The 14,360-nt window shown below is 43.0% G+C and overlaps 1 protein-coding gene across 9 annotated transcripts in view; it reads left to right on the plus strand.

Annotated features, from left to right (window-relative positions):
* Positions 1 to 14,360, plus strand: part of ATP2B2 (ATPase plasma membrane Ca2+ transporting 2) — a 393,065-nt gene that overhangs the window by 284,745 nt on the left and 93,960 nt on the right. For all 9 annotated transcript variants that reach the window (XM_040076442.2, XM_058422233.1, XM_058422234.1 and 6 more), the window contains one exon: positions 3,841 to 4,038. In XM_040076442.2, coding sequence (XP_039932376.1) covers positions 3,841 to 4,038 — 198 coding nt within the window. The remainder of the gene's footprint in view (positions 1 to 3,840; positions 4,039 to 14,360) is intronic.

The following is a 14,360-nucleotide window of genomic DNA, read 5'->3' on the forward strand; positions in this document are numbered from 1 at the left end:
TACAGAACTCTTAAAATCTGATTTCATCATGTTTCTCCACTGTCTCCTTTCCTTTCTCTTTCTCATTCTCTCCCTCATTTTAAGAGTTTGTTTGTTTTTGGCATTCAGTGAGAGTTAAAAAAAAAAACAGCCCTAAAATTTTGCTGGACAGGATTCTGAGAGATGGCTGGGTCATGGAAGAAAGGAAACCTTCTGGTCTGAACTGAACACTGGATGTCATTTTCCAGGATTTCTAAATTATTTACAAGGAAATAAATTTCATTTTTAAAGATGAATATACTCTGGTTTTTAGATGAGATTGAATGGGTGAGTAATTTCACCAAGACTGAGAGAAAAGAATGAAATCATCTGCAAAATCATACCCTTGTTTGTGGTACTTCAAGGAAAATAATGTTAACAAAAATGGAAGATTCTGAATGACTGATGTCGGGTGTCTGAATTCCTGAATTACAGTCAGGAAAATAAGGATGACCATGGATGCATTAGACAGTCTGTTCTTCAGCCTTATGGTGTCTAAATGGACAAATTTTATTTTAGAGAAAAAGCAGCTCTTGGAGTTTGGGTCTCTCCTTGCCTTAGGGGGCTCCTCAGGTGTATTTTACACACATCATAAACACAGGGCGGGAGCTGTCCTTTGTGTGCCCTCCTGGCGGTGAGGTGCATGGCATCATTCCGAACTCAGGAATTCGGCACATCCCGGTAAATACGATTTGGATTATTGAAAATCCCTGTGGCTCTTCCCTGTGCTGTCCCTGCCGTGCTGGAGAGCTCCAGCTGTGTGCTGAGCTGCTGGAGCTGGCCCACCACTGAGCATGACTGTTCTGTGTTGGAAAACGGGCATTGTTCGGGTGTTCCCTCCTTCTTAGAGTTTTTCCTTTCACAGTTTTGTGTTGCTGCTCGAAGCTGCATCAGATAAAAATTTCTGCCCCAAATCCCCGTCAATGGTGCTCGTGGTATTTCCCCTTCATGTGTGAGGTTGAGTTCTGGGGGCCTGATGCAAATTGTGGGTGCCTTTTGTACAAGTCCCCTGAGGAGGAGCTGGGGAAGGAGGCTCAGGGGGATTTCGGACCCTGCACAGCTTCCTGACAGGAGGGGACAGCCAGGGGGTGTTGGGGTCTGCTCCCAGGGAACAAAGTCCACAGGAGGAAGTGGCCTCGAAGTGTTCCAGGAGAGGTTTAGATTGAATATTATGAAAAAATTCTCCATGGAAGGGTTGTAAAGCACTGGAAGAGGCTTTCCAGAGACGCATGGAGTCACCTGGAAGCATTAAAAAACCTGCAGATGTGGTGCCTGGGGGTGTGGTGGACTTGGCAGCATTGGGTTGAAAGCTGGATTCAGTGATCTTAGAGGTCTTTTCCAGCCCTAATGATCCCATGATTCTCTGACTTTTTGTGCAATTCCTTCCTTTTGGCAGCCCTCTGGCGCTGCTCAGAGTGCCCTGGTTGGGTTTCCCTGTGAGTGCCTGCCCAATCCCTCACCTGTGCTGCCCAAACTCCTGTGACCTCTGTGGGGTCACAACAAGGCAGTGATTCCTGTGGCACGGGGGAAAAGATTTCCTCTTCCTTGCGAGCTGCCTGGGAGCTCTCAGAGGAGTTTGAATGCCGGAGGATGATACAGACTCTTCCTGCTGACTGGAACCTGCATGTCCCAGTGTCACAGAGCACAAGGCCCTGCAAATTAAACGAAGTGAGGTAATAATAGTGCCAGCGGGCCCTGATCTGCGGGAGGGGCTCATATTTCTCAGCAGCTGAGGGGGAAATGAAAGTTTGATGAGTTAACCAAGAGCCAGAAGCTGCCCAGCAGCTGTAAGGAGATACCTGAAGGGAAAGGTGAGTCAGGACCTGCCGGCAGTGGGGCAGGACAGATCCAGCCAGGGGAGCATCGCTTTCATCCCGAGTGGGACTGAGGGCAAACGGGGCTGCTGGGGGACCCAGGCACAGAGTGGGGACTCTTGGCATTCCCTCACTGCTGGAAGTGGATTTTTGCAGGGCTTCCCACCCCTGAGGTATCCTGTGTTGGAGGTTTAGGCACAAATGGGACTACTGCTGGATGTTCCTTGAGCTTTTATTGCAGCATCAGCCTCATAACAGGGTTTGAGACAATTGAAAGATGGCAACAGCTCACGTCTGCCAGCTGCAGCCACAGATCTCTTTGTTACAGGGCATTTTAAAAGTTTTCCAGCCACCAGCATATTGCTAAAGCTTACAGACAATTGTTGTAGCCAATCACTAAAAGCGCACCTACACCTGCTTCAAACAACGCTTGCTTGTACACTTTCTATTAACAATACGCAATATTCCATTATCAAGCTTAAAACCTTCTACTATCTTACTAAACATATTTTTCTTCAATCCTAAAATATATCCTAACCAAACCTAAAACTCAAACTACTATTTCATATCCTTACTTACTATACTATTGTAACTTTTCCTGCTTTCAAGCTTTGCAGCTACAGCCACTTCTAAATTCTTCTGCTCTTTCTGTTTCTGTGGCCTGCTTCTAAAAGCCTTCTCACCTTTAGTATTTCCCACAGTATCTCATATGCTTTGGGGGAGGCAGGGATTTGCCCTGAACCCCCCGAGCCCAGGAATCCTCACAGGCACCTTTCCCTTCCTCCAAGGTCAGCTCCGCTGTTTTCCTGGTGTCATGTAAGGATGGATAGCCATAAATAGCCATAAATAATCATAAATGACCGTAAATAAATGGTAAATGTTCCAGCTGGGTTGGTCTCTTCTCTAAATAAGACAAGAGGAAACGGCCTCCAGGTGCACCAGGGGAGGTGTAAATTGAATATTAGGAAATGTTTCTCCATGGGAAGGGTTGGCCAGGGTTGGAACAGGGAAGTGGTGGAGTCCCCACCCCTGGAGGGATTTAAAGGATCTGGGGATGCGGCACTTGAGGGCAGGGGTTGGTGGTGGGATTGGGAGTGCTGGGGGAACAGTTGGGCTTGATGATCCTAAAGGACTTTTCCAATCTAACCAGTTCTATGATATCAGGTATTGTCTGGCAGAAAGATGGAACATTTCCTGCAGTTTTTTATGCTGCTCAGAGGGATATTTGGGCTTATTTTACCCTGATGCTTGCAAGTCTGTTTTGTTTTGTTTTGTTTTTCTGGAAAGGCACCAGGCATGTATCCTTTAATATAATTGAAAAGGAGGGAAGAAAGCACCCCAGTGGATTGTTCAGCACAACCACCCATCGTTATCCTGTGTCCTTAAACTGAAATGCTCTTAAATTGAAGCATCATGTGAAATACATGGAGCCATATTGTTTCCTTTTGCCGTTCTGTGCATGTTTAGCTCATCACTTTGCCTTTTTCCCGTGACAAAAACATGATGCAGCTCATTCCAGGGAGGTGCTGAAGTCCATTTGCAGCTAGAGGCTGCTTTGAAGTAGCAGAAGAGAGGCTTTATCGATTGATCCTTTGCATTCAGAACAAAGATTTGTGTGATCTGCTGCAGGTATTACCAAAAGCTTCCATCAGCTGTTCCAGCTTCATCCCAAAAATAGTTTCTTTGTGCTTTAGGATCTATTTTCAGAAGTCATTGCTTGTATACATGGATATGCATAGGTCTTACTAATATAAACCTCTGAATTCAAAGGCTTTTTAATGATTAAGCCTGGCAGGTGTTAGTACTAAATGGAGCTCGTGAGAATTCTATTCAGGATATCAGGAAAAATCCTCTTGTGAAAGCACAATTTAAGTGTAATATTTATGTTTGTTAATATGCCACAGGTGCTACAGCTTGAAATTTTTCTTGGAGAAATAAATTATAGGAATGTACTTTCTTATGTCACGGCAATTTGACCTGATTTTATTTAATTTTATTTTCTTTACAGGATTAGCCGGCACTGCTGCAGACCTAGAAAAAAGAAAGCTTATTTTTGGAAAAAATTTTATACCTCCAAAGAAGCCAAAAACATTCATACAGCTAGTTTGGGAAGCGTTGCAGGACGTGACTCTTATAATCTTGGAAATTGCAGCCATCATATCTTTGGGGCTTTCGTTTTATCAGCCGCCTGGTGAAGGGAATGAAGGTAAAAACTTTTTGCAGAAGTCATCCCATTTTGAGCAAAGCATGTCCTAAATCTCAAATCAATTCCATCACCACCCTCCAGAAGGTTAATAACAGGAAAATTCCACGTGGTTTTTTCCTGATCCCATTACATCTGGTCCTGACATATTTTTCTTCTCATCTTGACGTTTCTTTATGCATATCCTGAACCTTGTGACGTGGGTTAAAGGAGAATCATAACATTCTGGTGAAACTGGAGTGGTTATGATACAGTTTTCACCTTTGAGCTGGCATTTGGAGTATCTTGGATTCATCTTTGTGGTGGTTTATCGCATGTTATGGATGAGAAATATGTAACTGCTTATGTAACTGCTGGATCCCATTGCAGGAACATGGACAAGTCTCCAGTTTACACCAGGTGAAGGCTTGAACTCTGCGAGATTCACACATTTTAATATTTTCGGTGGTGCAGCTCAAGCTCGTGAGCCTGGCCTCCAAAGGGAGTATTGGGGCAAAGTCCTGTCACTGATAAATATTCTCCATATTCTGCAGAGCTATTCTGGCGGCAGGAGGTTTTACCACCCTGCCTACACCCTCCTTTTTCCCCTTTTTCCCCCCTCCCCTCTTTGGAGAGCACTCTTGAATTCACATGCTTAAAATATTTGTTCCTCTCCATAAATGCAAGATTTCCATTTCTGGCAGCTGATCCAGATTTTTTCCTCCCCCCCTCTCTTGCTCTCTCCTAGACTTCTAAAGCTGGATCAAACATGCTGTGTGAAATGACGTGAGCAGCTTGGCAAATGTAGGAAGAATGTCTTCCTCTAAATATAGTCCTGAAATGCTTTTTACATTTGCTGCAGCTTCCTCTGGCTGCTTTCCTTGCAGCCTTCCTCCTTCCCTTCCCATTCAGCAGCACAATCAGCACGTAGCCGTCCACAGCCCTCGGGTCATGCTTGGGATTCTTTAATTCCCTTATAAATAATCGGGAATTTTTTGTTACTTTCTTGCTGGATTTTGAATGCGTGGCTATTGATTCATCAGATGCTCGATTTAGGCGTGAAAAGATAAAGGAGTAATTTCTCTTTTCTTTTAACTGAAGAAAATGGTATTTATTGGAATTTCCTCCTGTAACTGGTGGGATACCTTGGGGACAGTGTAAACCATTTTATACCATTACAAAATTGGGATTGAACTTAGACTTAATGTGCAGAGTGCCCTCTTTTATTTTATTTTAGAGGGAAAGACATTTTGAAAGCTTGGTTTCTCCAGGTTTTAGGAAGAGGGGAGATGTGGTGGCTTGTTTCTTTCTTTTTCAAATTGTTGTTCCTATTATTTTGGTCCTTCATTTAAAATGTTTCTTTTCCCATGGGAAGATAGGAGCCAGCTGAGATTCTGAGGGAGTCTGGAAAGCTCAGCAGCACAGCCTGGGAAAATGTGTTTGTGTTTTCCCACAGCCCAGCATTTTCTTCAATAGTCACCGTTTTCCCTGCTTTAAGAATTATTTTCCTGAATGGTTTTGCCCCGGTTTACATAAAAAGGAAAATCAAATGAGTGAATATCTTGTAATCAATTTTTGGAACACATTGTAAATGCCTTCCACATTTTTTGTTTTAAGTCTTTCTTTGAGCAGTTGTATAAATAATTCATTTTAATTTTAAAATCAGAATATCATAAATTGCTGCTGAGGATACCTTCAGTTTATTGGTAGTTGACCTTTTTAAAGAGACCCAAACACTGGAAAATTGACATATTAAGTTTGATTTTGCCTTGGTGAAGTGGGGAGTAATCACACTTGAAACTGATTTTAATGGGTTTGTCTTCAGTATTTTCCTTTCCTGACTCTCCCCAGAATGAAAATTTAATTGAAATATACACTTGCTTGCAACTTTCCTGTTGTTTTTTTTTCCCAGTGAAAATAACATATTTACTTTCAAAAGTACAGCCAGGTGTTGGAAAGGAGAGCTGGCACATGTTGTTCTCTATTCTTTGTCTCGCCTCCTCTTTCAAATTTGATTTTTTTCTTCTGTTTTTCCAAATGAAATGCATTTTCATTTTGGAAATGAGTTAGCAGGACTGTTCTTTCCAGACTGATTTGTTCAGTCATCACTGCCAAAATTTCGAACTCATCAACTTCTTGCTCAGAGTAACTTGTAAAGTTGTCATCCCCTAGAAGTGACAGTCTTGCTTTGGAGGATTAAAGGATAATATGGAAACAATTCAGAGAAACACCACTTGAGTATCGAATCAAGCATTTATCTGCCTTTATTTAATATATTTATATCTGGTCTCACATATCCTAAACTTTTACCTACCAATGGCATTACTGGTTAATGTAATAAATTACTGAAACTCTTCCTTTTCTTGACTCTTGAAACCTACTCGTAACTTTTGAATCTGTAACAGATTAGCATTTAAATGCTTTCTGCATAGTTGAAGTGCAAAATATATTTCTCCTGAGGCTTTTGAAGGAGAAATTCAGGATAAAATCCACACTTCCAACAAACATTAAAGTGCATGAACTGCCCATGAGCCTTGTGTAAGGGTGGAGCCTCAGGGAAGTGAGTGTTCACATCTTCATTTCAGATCTGGGTGAGTCTTGGAGAACATTGTTTCATTTTCTGGTGCAGTCAGGGAATCTGATCTGGAGGAATCCCTGGATAATACAGTTTTATTGCTTCTCCAGAAGCCACTCCAGTTCTTTCTTTTCATGTTCCTCAGCATGAGCGGAGGTTTCAAGGATGTTGTTCTCAGGAGTTGTTTTGATGACCTGCTTTGCATTCCCTTTCACCGTCTGACAGGCCATTAGAAGCAATTGAGAACTTCTGCATAAATTATTGTCAGCCCCGTGGCAATTACTGCTCTCATTATTGAGCCACACGGAATCAGTTTTCTACCCTTTCAAAAAAGTGCAAAACTGCGGTTGGATTTTAGCAAATGCGTCTTGAGAGAAAACTCCCGGTGCAGGTGTAGCCTTTCCTAAAAGCGAGGATCACGCAGGGATGTGGCTGGGGCAAGGTAAAAATGCTTTGTTCCTCAAAGAAAACCATTCTGTGTCCAGGGTTTGTGGATTACAGAGGGTAATACCATGCAGGGTAGAGGTTCTATGATATATCAGAGGATTTGATGAACATGTGAGATCCTGGCTTCATTTTAATTTTTTTTGTAATGTAGATTAGAGGTAGCCCAGGACTCAAATTGAAATGTTTGTCTTTGTATCAGTATACAGTTAAACAATTTTTATGTGTGTTTTGTAAAGAAGTGCCCTGTCCTGTTTTAGACAGTGTGTAAGTAGAAAGAGCTCCTTCATGAGAGCAAGCAATGGACTCAAACCATCACACTGCTTGAGGAAACAGGACATCCTTTAGGAAAGAGAGCGTGGACTCTCAGAAATCCAGCAAGGGAATGGGAAATGGCAAGTCTTCTCTTGCCCAAATATCTCTCTTATTGTGGCTGTAGAAATGCAAGAATCTCCTCCTCTAGCTGGTCGTTTGTTGGGTTTTTGTTGTTTTGTTTTCTTGCTGTTTTGTTTTCTTGCTGTTTGTTTGTGGGTTTTTAGTTTTGTTTGTTTGTTTGTTTGTTTGTTTGGCTGGTTTGCTTTGGTATTTTCCTCACTCTCTGCCCTCAGAGCAGTCACTTCTGGCAGAAATGCCCTTGTGACGCTTTGCAGCTCTGCCCATTTCTGGAGCTGATTCCCCCCGGTCCCCCAACAGGATTCTGCTGTTTTGGTGCCTCCCCCATCTCTGTCCATGTGAACTGGTCGAAAATTCCCAGAGCCTTCTGCAAATACCTCCAGCAGCAATTTCTGAGCCCTCTCGAGTCCTCCTCCTTGTTTCTGTCTTCAGCCCCTGCATCGCACATGGATCTTCTTATCCCCTTGCAAAAACTGCTGATGTCAACCCTTGACAATCATCTGCTGTTTACGGGAGTGTAACAGACCTTTTGACTGTTCTTCCTTGAATTCTCTTTCCTTCTGTGGATTGCAAAGGGGGGAGAAGGCAGCCTGAGGTAAGATGTATCAACCTCCCAGTGTTTGCCAGGAAGCCCCAGGCGGGATATCTGTTTTCCAGTGTACAGCTTCTTGCAACTTAAAGGTGGAATAAAAAGGAAAAATCTTTTTGGTTCAGGCAGCTTCTCTTAAAATTCCCAAAGCAAAAGTCTGGGTTGAAAACAAAGTGAAGTGATCAGTTACACTGCTCAGTGCTGCTCAGCAGGGCTTTGGCTGGGTTACTCTTCCCCTTACTCATGAAACAAATTGAAAAATACAGGAATTTTGGGACATGGTCTCCTGAAATATGGGCCTCCTAAGACACTTGCATTGACCTTGTTGGTGGTTCTATGCTGCTGCTGGCCTCTCATGACCTAAAAGAGACTTTATTTCATGGGGTTCACTACTCAGGTGTTTTCTTATCGCTTTTATAATGTGCCACATTGCTCAGTGGGGACTCAAGCTGGAGATTTAAACCAGAGAGGACATCCAGAAACCGGAGAGAAGTTGCAGGTGCTCCACACACAGCTCCTGTGAGGATGCTGGTTACCCTGTTTCTGTGCTGAGCCTCCCCACAGAGGCAAGGCTTGCTCGGACTTGTGGCACAACTGTTGTGGGAATGTCAAATCCCTGCACGGATGGGATGGACAGCAGGGCCCAAAGAGCCAGGGAAAGGCAGGAGCCAACCTGCCAGCAGGGCCAGAGCACCAGGCAGAAGGAAAGGTCCTCCCTGCAGAAGCCAAGGCTGCCAAGGGGTGTTTAGATTAAAAAACATTGTAAAAATCAATTAGAAAAAACCCCCAAACCAACCAACCAACTTCCCCATCTCTTTGTTCAAATCTCTTGTGAGGGTTTGGAAATACTGTGATTTCCCCATCTTCTCCCAGGTTCTTGCCTGTGGAGTACAGCTCAAATTGTGGCATTTTGAGCATTTCATCTCTTTGAGCAGGTCTGGAAATAAGTCACAGTGAGGAACATTTGACCAGGTGTCGGTTTGGGTATCTCTGGGAAAAAGTTAAAAAAAGTTAAAATTTTATTATTAGAAAGAATACCTATAAAAGAGAATATTTAGAGGTGAAAAAATATAGAGCAATTTACAACAAGCTTCCTTTCTTAGGAGTGAAAATGCTGAATGTAACACTGGCTACCTTGAATTTCTGTGCAGTTTGTACTGATGTACATTAAAAAAAAAAAAATTCCCATCAATTTGGATGGTCTAATTCTCCTCCATGGAAATTCCCTACTTTGAAATTCTGTTGGAGCAGAACAGCTGCAATAGTGTGTGTGCTAGGCTCAGGTACAATGTCCTGTTCTAAAGATGTGATGTCTGTCCCAGTCCCCCAGCACTCGGTGTGGGTATTTGTAAAAAAAAAATTAAAACCCATTGGAATAACATGAAATTGAACCATTGCTCCCTCAAACCACTTCAAAATGTTGTTACTGTGGCTGCATCATTTTGTGGTTCCAGCTCTTGCCTTTCCTTAGGGCAGTTTGTGGTTTTCCTGCTTTAGGCTGCTAAAGGGAATTTCAGAGTTTTTCATGGAAGGTGAAACAGGCAGGAAAAGCCCCTTTCTATGTTGCCAAATATGTCAGGACTGCTTGACCATAGATTGGATAAAATTCTTTCCATCCCCCCCCGCCCCCCCCAGTTTTTAAACTGTGATTTTCATCCCTTTACTTTCTTTGCCAGTAATTGTACCAGAACTGTACTCATTTCAGTAATTTCAGGTAGGTGATATTTGGAATTTCTCACTCATTCCGTATCCAATTCTCAACAATTTTCTCCCCACCCTCCCAGCAACATTTTTTTCTTCCTCACACTCATTGCCCAGACCAAAAAACTTCTATTCCCTTTCCAAGAGGCGTCGTGTCTCAGGAAATGGGTCTGGTGGTGGTTATTTTTTTTTTTATTATTTCCCGGGGATTCTAGAAACCTTCCATCTCTGTGATGAAGTCATCCTGTTCTTAGATTGTATAAACACAGCAGATGCCTGGCGGGGGAAACCTGGAAATAGAATCCCGCGTACGCAACCGCGGCTTGGCTCGGGAGCCGCGCGCAGGTGTCGCTGGGGCAGGAGGCCACCCTTGGATCCACCAGGCACGGCAGGATTGGCTCTGCAGGAGCTCTGCCACCTCATCTGCTCTGGGAAATGGTGCTGGGAGCTGCGAAATCCTCTGGGGAGAGCATTCAGCTCCTGCCAAGTGCAGGCACGTCGGGGTTATTGGGTTTGGCTTCCTGGCTGTTGAGCGTTTGTGTTGTTTTAGGTGTAGAAATGAGCAGCGGCTCAAGGATTCATTGGAACAAGGAATTCTCCTGTGCCCCTCGCCTTAAATGGCCCAGGGGAGTAAACAGTTGGTTCGAAAAAGGGAAAGCACTGATTGCTGAGGAACTTGAACCAAATTTAATTAAACTGAATTAAAAGTAACCTGAGATAAATAGCCCTGTGAAGGTCTGGTGCCATCCTCTGAGGCATTAGGTTCATTTACTTCCTGGTGAGGCACAATTGACTAGAAACTCCATGTTTTAATGCAGCATTTATCAGTTTTTTACCTTGTCTTCACCTCTTCAACCCAGCCTACAATTCCCTTAGCATTTTAATTCAGGAGGGCTATTGGATGCATAATGGAGCACATTGATTTTTTAAATCCTTTGCCAGACTTTTCCATCCTGAGGGTCTTGCAGGGCCCGTTCAAGATCCTAGGACATTTTCCACAGGAAAATGTTGCGTGCATCTCCCTGTCTTGAAAAATCCCTGAGTTTTATTAATATGCAGTTAATCAATTTGATTAATGAGTGAAAAACTCAGAAATGTCAGAAATGAGTCAGCTGAACAAAGTTAATTTTCTAGTCTTTTGTGGCAGCTTTACATCTTGATCTCTTTTTTAGAGCATTTTACATGTGATAACGTAGATTGCATTAAAAATGCACAAATGTAGGCAGCACAAAAAACTAGTTTGTAAGGCCAATATTAATGTTGTTTTGCACCCCTCCTAAAATCATAGCAGCACATAGAAATAAGCAACTGTAAATCTCTTGCCAGCCCTCCCAGTTTTGAAGGCAAGATCAAGATGAAAAATGGACTCCACAGTTTGGGTGTGTGCGCTTTAACCAATGTCTCCCAGTAAAATTTTTTGGGACATTGAAAATTTGACATCTCTCCAAGTCCTCTCTATTAAACAAAGTGTATTGGAGAAAACATGAAGCTTTTTCAAAAGAAAGTGAGCCAAAATCCATTCATTATAACATTTTGCAGTGTTTTGAAGCCTAAATTTCACCCCATTTCAGTGTCTGTACACTGGCCTGTGTCAGTACGAAACAAACCAACCCTAGAAAGGGCTGAAAATTTTTGCAGAACTTTGCTGCAGATGCTGGAAACATCAGTGGTGAACATCTTCCAACTTCTGATGTGTTTGTCTCATTCTGTAAGTCTGCATGGAGAGTGTTTCATAATGGTCTCCAAGCACTGAAGAGTAAGAAATCAATGGAAAATCATGGATTTCAGGGGGTAGAAGGGCCACACAGCCTTAAAAGCTGATGTGTCCTAATAGGAATCCTTCATCATCTTTGCTGTTAAACAAATCACAGCGATCCAGCTGTCACTGCACCAGAGGGTTTTATTTTGCTGCCCAGGGAGAAGCATTCTCAAGAGAAGCAGAGCTATTAAAATTTTTAGAAATTTTTTTTCATAAAAAAATACATTAATCTCAAAAGTGTAGATTGTTGTGAGAATTACAAAACTCAACTTCTAAGGAATGTTGCTGCACACACTCCAATTCTTTTCTCATTCATCATAAAAATTAAACCTTGAGATTCCCCAAGAATTTTTTAAACCAGTCTAAGCAGTCTGCCAGCACAAAGGGGCTGAAGCAGTTGGCAGTCTGGAAAATGGGAGAAATGGAAGCATTTGCCCTCTTAAAGACAGCTTGTTCTGCCAGAAACCCCCATTTTACCTCCCTCCTCCCAATGCGTGGATGAGGTGAAGCAGCATATGGCTTCTAGAGACATTACCCCAATCTGTTTGGCTAAAGAAACTCACTTCTTGTAAGAATTTGCTTTTTTAATTCCTGCTCTAAATATTACTTCAATGCAAGGTCTAAGTATCCAGGAGCAGAGAGTAGGACAGGTTGGGGTGCGAGTGCCGTGTGTCCCAACTCTCACTGTCACATGTACTTGTACGAGGCTGAGCTCATGGGGAGCAGATTGCGCCCCTTTGAGTCATCATTCCCCTGGAGACGCTACTGAATGTCTGAAATGCTTTTTCTTCTGCGTTATTTTCAAAAGAAGGGACGGATTTAGGTTGGGGAGGGGTGTGAATGGATGGGAGTCCTGTGTGCTGTGGGGTAATGGGGAGCATCCTGTGGGGCTGGGCTGGGCAATGGAACTGGTCAGGGCTCAGGATTTTATTTCCTGGGGCTGTGCACCGCTGTGCTTGGGACGATGCTCCTGGGGAGAGCCCGAAGCTCAAGCAGTGCCTCTCAGCCGGGTGGTGCTGCCAGAGGAGGAGGGTGGCATTCTGGCTGGAGCTGGGCAGGTCCCAGCCCCTATGGGGCTGCTCAGGGGTGCTGATATGGTTCAAATTTGCAGAATCTTTACAATGTGAATACTTTTTAAATATGAAGTATTTCTGGATCAGGGTTATTTTACAGTTGGAGTTGAGACAAACTGTGCTGCATCCCAAAGTCTGCCTGTGCTTACAGCTCCTCACTGTTGGTGGGCTTGAATTAGAATGAAAAATTATTACCTGGGGAAAAAAATGTTTAAGCACAGAAACAAACCAGAAATACCTTTTTGAACAGGAAAGCACTTTGCATATATGCATATATGCATATATATATATATTAAAAATTATATATATATATATATAAAAACCCCAAACAGATATACCTCTCCTATTAGAAAAGTAGCATTTAAACAAGTAATTTTGATTTTTTTCTGCTTTGCACAAGTTCTGCCTTTTCTCTCCAGGAGATGCTGCTCCTCTTGTTTCAGTTTAGTGTGGGTAATTAACACGCAGAAAATATAGAATGTACATTCTAAATGGAGATAATCCTAATTTCCTGCAGCTTTGGATATATCCATGTGAACACTTTTAGTTAAGAATTTGCCTCACAAATCCCATTTCTTGTCCCCAGTGGGGTTCACACTGAAGGTGTTTTTGGATGTGCATTCAGGGGGGATTTCATCCCACCCTTTTGGGTGAAAATAAACTGGAAAACACAGTCCAGGACACATTTCCTTAGCACAGAGATCTGCACTGCCAAACTGTTTTTATAGGGCCATGCTAATGTTGGGAGAACTTTTTGGTGCCTTCTGCTGTAAGACATTATGACAGAATTTTAATCTTTTAGCGAGCTGATTCCTTACCCCTTAGAGCTTTCCAGCACGAAGGAATGGAGACGAGAAATGGACTGAAAGCAATAAACACTGCAGTTTACGAAGGGAGTTTTGTGGCTGAACTCTACAAATCTTCCCCATCTCCTCTGGCCGTGTTTTCTCCTTCTGAGTGGGGCAGGGGCAGCATCAGGAGAGGTCCAGGTGCTCCAGGACAGCCTCCAAGGGCACTCATTGAATTTTCTGGGATTGCAGGTTTGTTTTCTTTTTTTTGTTTAGGGTTCTCAATTGCAAATTTTCTGTATCAGTGCCTTTCCAGCTCTGAACCTCTGGAAACTCTGAATTACTCATTAGGGACCTGTTAAATTCGTCAGCTTTTCTCAGTAACCTCTCTCTGCAGGGTCTGCAGGGTGGAAAAAGATTTCTCTCTGAATGGTCTGGGTGTGTGAAGTGTGCCAGACCTTGGAAAAGGCTTCTGCTGGCGTAGAACACAACCAAAGCAACTACACACACCTGGGGAGTTTTAAGGGAAATGTCTGTGTGAGTGTGGTCAGGCATCACCACTCTGTCCCCTGCCTGCTCAACCTGTGGTTTTAGAAGCTCCAGCGAAACATCTGTCGAGATTTCCAGGCAAAATCAACCTTTTTTCGATTTTGTTTTTGTGAATTTTCGGTCGTATTTCTGTTAAATCCTCCCTGTTAGAACATCTTATTTTAAAGCGTCAAGAACGAAAAAAAAAGGAGAATATTTTTGGAAGCAAGCACATTTAATTTCTATCAGAACACAGTCAAAGAGGGATGGAGTGGCACAAGCATCGCTGAGGCAGATGCCACCCCAAAACCCTTCCTCGGTGATTTGCTCTTTTCATCCCCGTGCTTCAGACAGAAAGCGAAGCAGCTCTGAGGATGAGCACAACACAGACAGCTCTCATCTGAGCACGTATTTATGAGTTGTTTGTTGTTCTCTGTCAATGTGAAACATTTTCCAGGGCTCTATTTAAAGCCGAGTGCCCTGATGAGAGCTGCTT

This window comes from Hirundo rustica, chromosome 12 (genome assembly GCF_015227805.2).
Source record: "Hirundo rustica isolate bHirRus1 chromosome 12, bHirRus1.pri.v3, whole genome shotgun sequence".
NCBI classification, from domain to species: Eukaryota; Metazoa; Chordata; class Aves; order Passeriformes; family Hirundinidae; genus Hirundo; species Hirundo rustica.